At 32.4% G+C, this 12,302-nt stretch overlaps 3 protein-coding genes across 3 annotated transcripts in view; all 3 read left to right on the plus strand.

Annotated features, from left to right (window-relative positions):
- Positions 1 to 695: 695 nt before the first annotated feature.
- LOC112018081 (uncharacterized) lies at positions 696 to 1,922 on the plus strand. The gene is made up of 3 exons (XM_065773715.1): positions 696 to 818; positions 932 to 1,090; positions 1,584 to 1,922. The coding sequence occupies exons 1-3, from the start codon at positions 696 to 698 to the stop codon at positions 1,920 to 1,922; spliced, it is 621 nt and encodes a 206-aa protein (XP_065629787.1).
- Positions 1,923 to 5,439: 3,517 nt separating this feature from the next.
- LOC112028698 (protein neprosin) lies at positions 5,440 to 9,083 on the plus strand. The gene is made up of 7 exons (XM_024061381.2): positions 5,440 to 5,616; positions 6,748 to 6,834; positions 6,968 to 7,204; positions 7,321 to 7,479; positions 7,573 to 7,626; positions 7,744 to 7,896; positions 8,617 to 9,083. The coding sequence occupies exons 1-7, from the start codon at positions 5,458 to 5,460 to the stop codon at positions 8,992 to 8,994; spliced, it is 1,227 nt and encodes a 408-aa protein (XP_023917149.2). The 5' UTR covers positions 5,440 to 5,457; the 3' UTR covers positions 8,995 to 9,083.
- Positions 9,084 to 11,776: 2,693 nt separating this feature from the next.
- LOC136067604 (protein neprosin-like) overlaps positions 11,777 to 12,302 on the plus strand; it is a 1,913-nt gene continuing 1,387 nt past the window's right edge. The window contains exons 1-2 of the mRNA XM_065773719.1: positions 11,777 to 11,836; positions 11,970 to 12,206. Coding sequence (XP_065629791.1) covers positions 11,777 to 11,836; positions 11,970 to 12,206 — 297 coding nt within the window. The remainder of the gene's footprint in view (positions 11,837 to 11,969; positions 12,207 to 12,302) is intronic.

A 12,302-nucleotide genomic window follows, 5' to 3' on the forward strand; every position in this document is an offset into this window, starting at 1 on the left:
ATATATATATATATAGATATATATGTATATATTCATGTATAATCAACAAGCATTTGACACTCGTATATTTCTCTTTGTCTCACTCTCTCTCTCTCTCTTTAAAAGCTAGAGAATGGGCAAATAATTAACTGCATAGATATCGATAAGCAACCCCCACTTGATCATCCTTTGCTCAAGAATCATGTCATTCAGGTACGTTGATTTTCCTTTCATATATCCTTTCAAATCTACAATACAAAGGTCATTCATTTCTGCTATATATTATTCTATGGTATCTATATTCTTGAGAGCTTTCGCTTTTTTGGCTACAAAAAACATATGCAGAGCAGAGGAAACCATTATCATATCCTAAGGAGATAAAGAAATTATTTGCTAAGGCAAAACCTTTACCAAAAGCGTCAAGAAGGAAATCATGCCCTCATGGAACAGTTCCTATAAAAAGAACTACAAAGGATGATTTACTAATGGCAAGAAAATTTTCAAATGATTTCCGCAAAACCCACAGCAACGTTGACGCTACGGCACCACCCACAAACCATGTAAATAAACATCATCCGTGTATTTGTAGAATTTATGCCACAGAATGTTTGTAAAACCATTTGTATTAACTGGTATTATATATTCGTGTGACTCAGTTTGTCAATGTTAATACAAAATATACACAAACATATCATGGTGTTTCAGGGTACTTTTCCATGTACAACATAAGTGTGACAAAAGGTCAAGCTAGCGCGACTAACGTTTGGGTCACAAATACTATTTATCACAAATACTATTTCAACAATGATTCCAACCATCATCTATTTGTATATTGGACTGTAAGTTAGCTTTGAGACAAAATTTCGTGTTTGTACAACCTTCCTCTATTGTTCCTGTTATTAAAAAAAAAGCTATGTATTCATCCTTTATTCTTTTTCATTTTCCTTTCTAGGCTCAAATTAAAGATTCCAGGGATGGATGCTGCAACACGTATTGCCCAGGGTTTGTACAAATTGACACCAAGTATCACCCAGGATCTTTTCTTACAACAGGAAATAACTATAATGTAAATCAATATCCACTTGATGAAATACCAATCATGATCTTTCAGGTAAGGCAACAACGAAGATTTTGAAAAATTATCAAATTAATATTTTTAATGCATTATTTGAGTATAACATCATGTAGTAGTTCTGTATTTATTCAATTTGATATATTATAGTGGGTTCCAATTAGCTCAGCTGATAAAATCTCTAATAGTTGAATAAGAGATATGAGATTCAATCTCTATTTACATTAAAAAACTGATTGGTGCATTGGTCTGATGATAAAAAACTATTATCAAAGAAGCAGATACCATAAATATATTAAAACTGTATAAAAAAAATTGATCCATTATAACTCAACAAGAATGACATTGAAAATAGACTATAATTGAATTCATTTCTTTCATCGACATCAATGTATTTCATTTTACCTCATAAAAAATTGGTAATAAATACAACTGAATTTCATGAGTAGAGTTTGGTTGAATTCTACATATTATTTGATCCCCAAGAGAGTGATTCTATATCTTATACCCCTTCAATTTTTTTACTGCACAGGAAGAATTATCTGGGCATTGGTGGGTTATGCTTAGCAATCAATTAAAATTTGTGGGGTATTGGACAAAAGATTTAGTTGATATTGATGGAGCTTCAAATGTGGGATGGGGAGCAGTTACCAATCCTGGAACGACTGGAGTCAACCCCTCGATGGGTAGTGGTCATAAACCAGATGATGTCTACAATCATGCGGCCTGCTTCAGAGACATGAAATACTTGAAAAAAGAATTAGAACCACAAATCCCAGCAAATACAGAATTAGAAACATTCGTGGATCCATGTTATGCTACTGATGATCTTCACTATTCTGGGAGTCCATACTCCATATTGGGGTTATAATTTCTTTTTCGGAGGGCCAGGTGGTAGTTGTGGTAATTAGAAACGTACTTTTACTAAATGATCGAGTCAAAATCAAGTATTAATTGACAATGGTATGCTGTCTCTTATTCCGTGTAAAGCCATGATAATTATTATTATTTAAATAAATGTGTTTGATTTAGCATACTTAGTTTATTATTTAAAATAACTAGTCTTTCATTCTGTGTTATGCATTCTATTGTATTGATTAGATGTTATATATTGGTGGACTATAAACCAAGGGAGTAAATATCATACAAGAAATCTTTTGAGTTTGATTAGAAGTATGAAATATTTCGATACCAACCACTACCGATATACCATTTCAGAGTAATTGCAATTTTGCAATTATATATATATATATATATATATATTTATAAAACTTGTATTGTATAAATTAATATATTTAATTATATTTCAATTTTTTACTCCTTTTTATGCATGTTCAAACTATTTTAAGCTAATGCCTAGCCCATTTCACTGCCCTATAAAATATTAAAACTAAATAGGAGCAGTCAAAAATCTAAAAGAAAAGAATAGTAAACGATTTTCATGAAATTAAAAATAGATAAAAATAAATAAAAAAGTGGCAGACAAACCATTTTATAACTTTGGTTAAATAAAAAGTGGGAAGGTGTGAAACTGTGAAGAAGTCATTATTCTTGGGTTTCTTTGTGAACATTTTCTTTATGAGCCCAGACTAGAAGAAATGCCGAAAGAAAGAAAGAGAGAGACAGAGTGGAAGAGAAGAAAACTAAAGAAGGTATGATGTGAAGAAAACTGTAAGTAGCAAAATTTTTCTAGAAACCCATTTCAGTTTGTACCAGTCCAGAATGGAACGAATTAGCTAGCAAATTAGCTCGTAGAATATATCTCTGGAACTATATATGATGGCAAGTCAAGAACTAGGACAGGAATTCTTGATGGTCATTGCATGGACAGTGCATACGCCGAAAGAAAATTCTACAAGGCTCTGTTCACAAACGTCAGTGACTAGAGATCGTGAGAGGGACACTGTTTCAAAGTGCCAAATATCTACCACGAAAATAAGTGATATTATTACTGGATTTCATCATGCATGTCTACCATGTATATAGAAGGAGAAAATTTCGCTACAAAGTTGGTTGTAGCCAATAACTACAACTTCTACTAAATAAATTAATGTGGCTATATATTAAAATATATTAACAATGACAATTTGAGCTGCCTATTCCAAATACTTACTTGGATGGGTGAAGAGAGTGAATAACTGATAGACATGCCAAGACATTTATACAATGCAATATCTTTTAATTAAAATTTAAAATTTAAAATTTCAATATATTTCAAAATATTTCAATTTTCAAATGCAAAGAGGGCGAGAGGGATACCAAAACTCATAGAGAAAGAGAGAGAGAAGGAATGGAGAGAAGCTTAGCAATGAGAGAAATTCTAATCATTTATTTATTTATTATAGAAATGGTGGGATAGAAAAATCTTTTATTTGATTGAAAAAAAAATGAGAGGATAAAAAGTGTATATTGTATAATTTTATTCCGATTTCTTTATTACAAGATATATAGAAGTAATTTTTTTTTAATCACTAAAAAAAATTAATTATTGTTAATTAAAATTATTTTATAAAATTTGACATGTTACACAAATTATATTATGTTATTTTTTTTAACTATATTATAGCAATTAGTTTGTTTTTAATAGAAACACTATAATGAAAACGCTTCAATCAAACAAACCACTTGTATAGAGACGTTGTAGACTCGTAGTGGACAAAAAGCAAAAACGTTGTGTTTGAAAAAGAAAGAAAGAAGATGGCTTGTTTGGCACATGTGTTTAAACACATGTTTTCAGTTTTTAAACAACATTATACGTATTTTCAAATATTTTTTTTACCTACACGTATTTTCAAAAAATACAAATAATGTTATTAGAATAACATTACCAAACAGGATTTCTTTGAAAAAATAAAAAGAATAAGATTGTGGTTGGTAGTTGTAGTTACGTTATAATGAGATGGACGGGAATGTAATTCCAACTAGTTAAAGCCACAGTTGGGTTCAGAGAGAAAATACATAGGCCCCACCAAAATTTCTCCCTTTTTCTCACCCAACCAAACAACCTAAAAATATATTTTCTTTCTTCCATGTTTTCCACCCAATCCAAATATAGTGATTTTGACGCTATTATGATAATGTTCAAAGATCATACGTATTTTATTTATCATGAAGTTTTCACTTTTAGGGATGTTTACGTCATTCTTGGTTTTTTTTTTTTTTTTTCCATTATTTTGTTCATTTTTTTTAGTTCATGTGATTTGTTGATGTTTCTGGAGGCTTTTGAGCTTGATTCCAGCAAACTTTTGGATCTAGGCAGATGATTTGGATGATTTTCCTTCGAATGTTCTTCGTATTCGAAGTTGAAGTTCTTGAAGTTCTTGGAGGCTTTAGAGCTTGGTTCCGGCAGAGCTTCTGGACTTCTGAGTGCTTCCAATGGCCTGGTCCTCTCCAAATCTCTAGATCTCCTCAGCTCAGATCCCCTCAGCTCTCTTCAGATCTCCCCAAATGCCTTAGGAAGGCTTCTATTTATAGGAGTTTAGGGGTAGGTAAGTGACACATGGCAGAGCTTGATTGGTGACACATGGCAGAGTTTGATTGGTGACACGTGGCAGAATTTGATTGGTTCGCTTATGTCATCGCTTACACGTGCGAGGCTGATTGTGTCATCGCTTACACGTGCGAGGCTGATTACGTCATTGCTTACACGTGCGATGATGTGTGATTGGTTTTTGTATGACACTTGGCAAATTTCTGTTGGCTTCTGAATAGCAATAGTAAAACCTAGCAGTAGCATGTGGCGCTTTGTAACTGGCTGCATTTTGTGGACTTGGTAGTGTGATGTGTCAGCTTGTGATAGGTCAGGAATTTTCCCTGTCTACAGGAAGCACATGGGAATATGTGACAAAAGTACAGACATATGCGATATTGGTATTACCCAATATGACAAATGAACAATCAAACGTGATATTTTGATAACTTGTTATAGTAGGTTGATTACTTGCAGGCACCGTACACCAGAAAAAAGATAAAGATATGTGGTTTGTATGTAGTTGTAGTTAACGTTATAATTAGAGGAACAAACTGTAATTACACTAGGCTGATGCAACAACTAGCACAATCACCCAAGTCTTATCACCAAATTAGAGAGATTACATTTCAGTTGCTAGAAGGTAAAATACTTGACCAAAATCTGTCCCCTTTTCTCTCCAAGCTAAACAACCCAAAAATCTATTGTCTCTCCCACATTTTCTCTCTTCCTTGTTTTTCATCCAACCAAATAGATTTATAAGTAAAGAGGACTTTAAATATAGAGGAACCTTTAGCCCAAAGTAAATCTTAGCTTCTACCCTCTAAGCTTTATAGGAAGAAGTGATTTCCACCATAAAAGGATATTGTATTCCATGGAAAAGGTAAAACACAACTTGTAAAGCTTTGCATTTTTTATGCATGCTCTGAGGCCAAACATGATTTCAAAAATAACCACTTTGTTGGTCCTTTTGTGTATGAATTCAAGAATGTTTAGCTATGGCGAATCCCTAATAAAGAGTCTTTCAGAGGAAGATGATATTGAATTAGAAAGGAAAGTCCAAAGATTGAACAAGACACCAAAGAAAAGCTTTCAGGTCAAATGATTTTGACATTGCATTATCTTTTGTTTTTTTTTTTTTTTTTTTTCACTTAATAGATTTTATAATTTTCAAACAACTTAGTTTCTAAAAGCATTTACAGTAGTGGTGTTAAAATGGTTTTTCTAAAAACTATTTTAACACTCTTAACACCCAACATCAATGGTACTAAAGCTAAAAAAAAATTCCAACTTGCTATAGTGAACTACTAGTAGTAGCAGCTCATTGTAGCAAGCTACTATCAATATCAAATTAATTAGTTTCTCTCAATTGATTGTAGCAAGCTACTATCAATATCAAATTAGTCTCTCTCTCTCTCTCTCTCTCTCTCTCTCTCTCTCTCTCTCTCTCTCTCTCTCTCTCTCTCTCTCTCTCTCTCTCTCTCTCTCTCAAAGCAAAATGGTGATAAATGGCTTAGAGCTTAGAGAATGGTGTGTAGCCTGGGCATGTAGTGGGGTTAAGGCGGAGAGGAAGAGACGGGAGAGAAAGAGGTTATGGTGAAATGAATTAGTGGGGTTGATTATATTTATATTATTTTCATTGTAAAATGAAGTCTTATAATATAAAGTAGTTTTTGAGTTGTTAAAAGCTAAATTTTTTAGCATCATTGATGTAATTGCTCTATGAAATTCTATTTTATTTGCAAATATGGACAAAAACATATAATTAAATATATTGTAATGGCAGAGGAAACATTTTGACACATTTGTTCTGCACTATATTTAAAAGAACTTATCAAGTTATAATCAGGGTTCATTGTAAAAACTTATATAGCTCAATTCCAGCTATTGAACCCCCTTTATGGGATTCAACGCATGTCTATATGACACGAAAAAGTATTTTGTATCTTTATACTACGTAATTCATATCAAAATCCAATAAATAAAAGACATGTGCGTAAAAAAAAAAATAAAAAAAACAAAAAAAAACTATCCATTGACATATGTCTTTCATTTGTTAATGAGTGATTATTGTTGCAGAAATGACTCTCACTTAGCTTATTGGATTTTTATACCAATGTCAATTGATACTAAATACCTTTTCATATGACACTTATCTAATTTAATTCACAAAATTAGGGTATCCATTAGATGCTCATACATTTCTCTCTCTCTTTCTCTCTAAAAGCTGGAGAATGGGCGAACAATTGACTGCATAGATATCAATAAGCAACCTACACTTGATCACCCTTCACTCAAGAATCACATTGTTCAGGTATGTAGATTTTCCTTACATCATTTCAAATCTAAAATACAAAAGTCATACATTTCTGCTATATGTTATTCTATTATATGGTATTTATATTCTTGAGAGCTTTCACATCTTCGACTACAAAAAACATTTACAGAGAAAACCAACATCATATGCCGGGGAGATTAACAAATCATCTGTAAAGGCAAGCCCTTCACCGCTAGCGTCAACAAGGAAATCATGCCCTCATGGAACAGTTCCTATACAAAGAACTACAAAGGATGATTTACTAAAGGACAGAAAAATTACAAATGCATTCATCAAAGCCCACCGCAACATCGGTAGTACGGATCCACTCAAGCACGTCAACGCTGGAACGCCGCAATTAAACCGAGTAAATAATCATCATCTATCTCTGTGCTTGTAGAATTAATAATATCACAGAATGTTTGTAAAACCATTTTTGATTGTTATTATATGTTTTTTTTTTCTTTTTTTTGGGTGATTCAGGATGTCATTGTTCGTGCAGTACTAGATGAATATCATGGTATTTCGGGCATCAATTCCATTTACAACATAAATGTGACAGGAGACAAATATACCTTTAACTCCATGTATGTCACCAATTTTTATCATAGTGAACTTAATCTGGCGGCTGCTGGGACAATGGTAATGCATTTAAACCATTATCCTCTGTTCCTCTTCCTAATCATATGAATATAAAACATAGTCACACTCCTTCCACTTATTTTGCTCTTGTAGGTCTCCACAGATTTCAATGGTGATTCCAATCATCATCTATTTGTGTTTTGGGGTGTAAGTTTTACCTTTGAAATAACAAAATTTCTTGTTTGTACAACGATCTATCTCTTGTTCCTTTTATTAAACAAAAGCTATGTATTCATACTTATTCTTTTTCATTTTCCTTTCTAGTCTGACACGATGGATAAATCGAGAGGATGCTACAACACGTTATGCGAAGGGTTTGTACAAGTGGACTCACGCATTTCTCCAGGATACGCTATTACACCAGCATCTGTCTATAACGGAGACCCACTTGTAGAAGTAAAAATCAAGCTCTACGAAGTAAGTTAACAACAAATTTTTTGGAAAATAATCATATATATATATATATTAATGCACTATTTGAGTATAAACATATTAGTATCGTGACCCCTGGGGCATGGTGCGCCGGTAGGAGTCCCAAACTAGGTCACACCTACAAGTTGCTTGGTTCGAGTTGTGCACTTTGTAAAAATAGTGTCACAACGTGAATAGCATTAATGCACCCAGAAGTGCCTCATGCCATGAGTTTTGCGAGTTTAAGTGAATCGGGTCAATGATCACATGCGTGAAGCCCCTCTTTTTGTTCATTAAAAAAAAAAATATATATATATATATATAGTAGTTATCGTAGTTCTATAGCCTAACAAGAATGACATTGAAAATGGATTCTAATTGGATTCATTTCTTGTTAGAATGACATTGAAAATGGATTCTAATTGGATTCATTTCTTGAGTAGAGTTTGGTTGAATATTTCTACATATGATTTGATCCCCAAGAGAGTGATTCTATATTTCATAACCTTCGCTTTTTTTTTTTCTTTTTTTTTTGTTGAGAGAGTTTCAAGTTATGATATCCACTTCTAATGATAATGATAGCTCTTTATTATCAGACCAAGACACTAGTCAGTTTTTGGTATAAGAGGGAATTGAACTCTAGATCTATTATTCAACCATTAAAAAACTTTACTAGTTAAGCTAACTGAAACCCACTATAATCTTCACTTTTTTTATTGCATGTAGGATCCAAAGACTGGGAATTGGTGGATTGTGTTTGGCGAAGATAATATTGCTGTGGGGTATTATCCAAAAGATTTTGTCCATGTTTATGGAGCTGCAACAATGGCATGGGAAGGATATACCCATTCTGGATCAGATGGAGTTAGCCCCCCGTTGGGTAGTGGTCATAGGCCAGATCATATCCACAATCATGCGGCCTACTACAGAGACATGCGTTTCATAAAAGACAATTTAGCGGAAGAAATTCCCAGAGATGATGAATTGACATCATATGTGGCTCCTAATTGTCATTCCATTGATGATCTTCACTATTCTGGGAGTCCAAAATGGGGTTATATTTTCTTTTACGGTGGGCCAGGTGGTGATTGTGTTCCTGCTTAGAAAACTTATCTTAGAAAAGTAAGTGACGTGGGTCTTAATCAAGGATTAATTCACAATGAAAGATAAATAAGTGATGTGGTCTTAATAGAGTACTAATTGAAAATGGTACAAGATTATCAAAAAAAAAAAAAAAAATTGACAATGGTACAATGTCTTATTCCATGTAATTGATTCCATGATTATTATTATTTAAATAAATTTGCGTGTTTTCTAGAATCTCCATGATTATGTGTTTGATTTTGCATACTTACTTTATTACCTTTATGTTTTATAACTAATCTTATTATATCTACCAATAGTCTTTCATTTGTGAGTTGTGCATTCTGTTGTATTGATTAGATGTTATACAATGTTGCACTCCAAACATTAGACCCTCAACCTAATAAGCAAACAATGGATTGTGTGAGCTTGCAAATGGAATGAATTAGCTAGAAAATTAGCTCATAGACTATATATTTCTGCAACCATGACTTGTAAGTCTAACTTTTATTATATAGTATATATCTCTGCAACCAAGGCTTGTAAGCCCAACTTTTATTAGATAATATAGTATATGATATGATATGATTTTTGAAAATATCAGATAAACACATTTTCTATTTTCTTACAATTCACCTCGCAACAAAACTATCATTGTCACTTTGTTTGCATCACTTTATTTAAATGAGTGCATGATAACTTGGACATAAGAATAAGATCGACCGGACAAAGCCAAAAACAATATTTCAATTTTATTTATCACTGGGTAAAATTTGAAAGGGACAACTAAGACGAGGTACCGACATATACACACATATATGGTGCATTTTGTATTTCTAAAACATTATTCTCTACTTATAATGCTACCTAGTTTAGATTAGAAGATTCAAAGATCATCATACCTGTGATAAAATCTGTAACACGCCATTATTTTATCTTTAATTTATTTCATATTTACTTGTGCCCATAATAATAATTATTATAAATAAAGATATAAAATAAAGAAAGAGGCCCATGGTCTAATGACTTTAATTTAATTTGGGTCTAACGAGGTTATATGACCCACTCTAAGGCATCTCCATAAAGAATTAATCTACAATGAACTCATTGGATGAAGAACTCTGTGGTTTCAAACGAGGTCACACATATATATGGATAACAAATTGGAAGGATTTTCTCATGAAAGCACATTGAGATAAAGCATGTAGTTTCTGTCTCGATCTCTAATCTCTTTGGAAAATCATGCTTAAGTTGGTTTATATAGGAATTTAAACTAGAGTTAAAAAGGACTGAAAATAGAGTTCAAAATAGAGTAGGCATTATGTTTCTTGCAACCTTGCTCGAGCAAGGCTTGAATCCACTTCAAGGTTTTTAGACCTGGACTGGATCGAGAGGTCAGACTGTGAAAATTGGAAACCAAGATGAAAACTGGTTTTTTAAGCATAAAGAATCAGATTTTTTGTTAATTCCGTAAAACCCTAAAAAGGGGGTTGGACCACACGAACCGGTGGCAAGAACTGTGCGGTCCAACCCCTTGGCAATTTTTTTTTTTTTTAAAACAACTTAACACAATTTTATTCTACTTAATTAAATTATCCATCTCTTACAAGGAATAAAAAAAAATTATAATTAAAATTTATCAAAGATATCTAAGATTCAATCTTTACCTACACCAAAAACCGATTGATATATTGATTAGATTTGTCATCAAGAGCGGTTAAACTCTCTAATGAATACAGGGAGGGGGAGTCATGAACGTTTGAATACCCTTTTCTATTAATATTACTATTATAAGTTTATAACTATCAAATTATGCAAACAGGGCTTGGCTCAGAAGTATGGAGGATGTGACTAAATTTAATTGTTGAATAAAATACGATAAGAAGAAAAAAGAGTAAAAATAAAATATATAACAATAAACATCAAATTATCCATGTCATTCTATATAATATAATAACATTATATTATTATATACTATGTGTGTAATGCAGTAGGATAATATTTAATAATAAAAGAGAATAGAAAAGATACCAACTTAAAATACAAAACTAAATCGCATCAACCCAAAGTGGAATTCTAATTAATATAAAAATTCATCAACCTAAGTATGGATGCAATAAAAAAAAAGAAAAAAGAAAAGCAAATTGAGAGAGAGAGAGAGAGAGAGAACCTTTGTTTTGTGAGGAAAAACTATGCATAGAATGGAAGCGATAGTGACGAATTTATAGTAAGAATGTGTGAATAAGAAGAGACAAAAATAAAGGAAGGTGAAGGGGAAAAAGAAGAATGATATTAATGTGGAGGGTAGTGGGGAGATGAAAAGGTAAGGGAGGGAAAATGTTGGAGAAGTAGTGGGGAGATGAAAAGGTAAGGGAGAAAGAAAGGTTGGAGAAGTATAAATATTAAAAAAAATAAATGTTAAAAATAGTTATAGGGAAATTGAAAAGAAAAAGGATATTTACAATAAAAATAATGGTTAAAAGATATTTTCATTTTTAAATAATGGAATTTTTAAGTCACCATATTAAATGAGAAAATGTTTTAAAAATATTTAGGAAAAATTAGAAATAAAAAAGGATTATGACGTGGTTGCTTAGGTAGCTCAACCGGAGCATAGCAATAATAAATGCTACGCTTCAGCTTTTAGATATATATAGATATAGATGTCATTTGATACTAAATACCTTTTCGTATAACACACTTATCTAATTTAATTCACAAAATCAGCGTATGCATTAGATGCTCATACATTTCTCTCTCTCTTTCTCTCTAAAAGCTGGAGAATGGGCGAACAATTGACTGCATGGATATCAATAAGCAACCTACACTTGATCACCCTTCACTCAAGAATCACATTGTTCAGGTATGTAGGTTTTCCTTCCATCCTTTCAAATCTAAAATACAAAAGTCATACATTTCTACTATATATTATTGTATTATATGGTGTTTATATTCTTGAGAGCGTTCACATCTTCGACTACAAAAAACATTTACAGAGAAAACCAACATCATATGCCGGGGAGATTAACAAATCATCTGTAAAGGCAAGCCCTTCACCACTAGCGTCAACAAGGAAATCATGCCCTCATGGAACAGTTCCTATACAAAGAACTACAAAGGATGATTTACTAAAGGACAGAAAAATTACAAATGCATTCATCGAAGCCCACCGCAACATCGGTAGTACGGATCCACTCAAGCACGTCAACGCTGGAACGCCGCAATTAAACCGAGTAAATAATCATCATCTATCTCTGTGCTTGTAGAATTAATAATGTCACAGAATGTTTGTAAAACCATTTTTGATTGTTATTATATGTTTTTTTTTT

Source organism: Quercus suber, unplaced genomic scaffold, assembly GCF_002906115.3.
Source record: "Quercus suber isolate HL8 unplaced genomic scaffold, Cork oak 2.0 scaffold_6, whole genome shotgun sequence".
Taxonomy (NCBI): Eukaryota; Viridiplantae; Streptophyta; class Magnoliopsida; order Fagales; family Fagaceae; genus Quercus; species Quercus suber.

Bases quoted from the DNA above. Each gene is read 5' to 3' on its own strand.
- LOC112028698 (XM_024061381.2), top strand. From the start codon at position 5,458: ATGATTTCAAAAATAACCACTTTGTTGGTCCTTTTGTGTATGAATTCA. The intron at 6,835-6,967 runs GTATGTAGATTT...AAACATTTACAG, and splicing joins TCAAGAATCACATTGTTCAG to AGAAAACCAACATCATATGC. The intron at 7,897-8,616 runs GTAAGTTAACAA...TATTGCATGTAG, and splicing joins TAAAAATCAAGCTCTACGAA to GATCCAAAGACTGGGAATTG.
- LOC112018081 (XM_065773715.1), top strand. From the start codon at position 696: ATGTACAACATAAGTGTGACAAAAGGTCAAGCTAGCGCGACTAACGTT. The intron at 819-931 runs GTAAGTTAGCTT...TTTCCTTTCTAG, and splicing joins ATCTATTTGTATATTGGACT to GCTCAAATTAAAGATTCCAG. The intron at 1,091-1,583 runs GTAAGGCAACAA...TTTACTGCACAG, and splicing joins TACCAATCATGATCTTTCAG to GAAGAATTATCTGGGCATTG.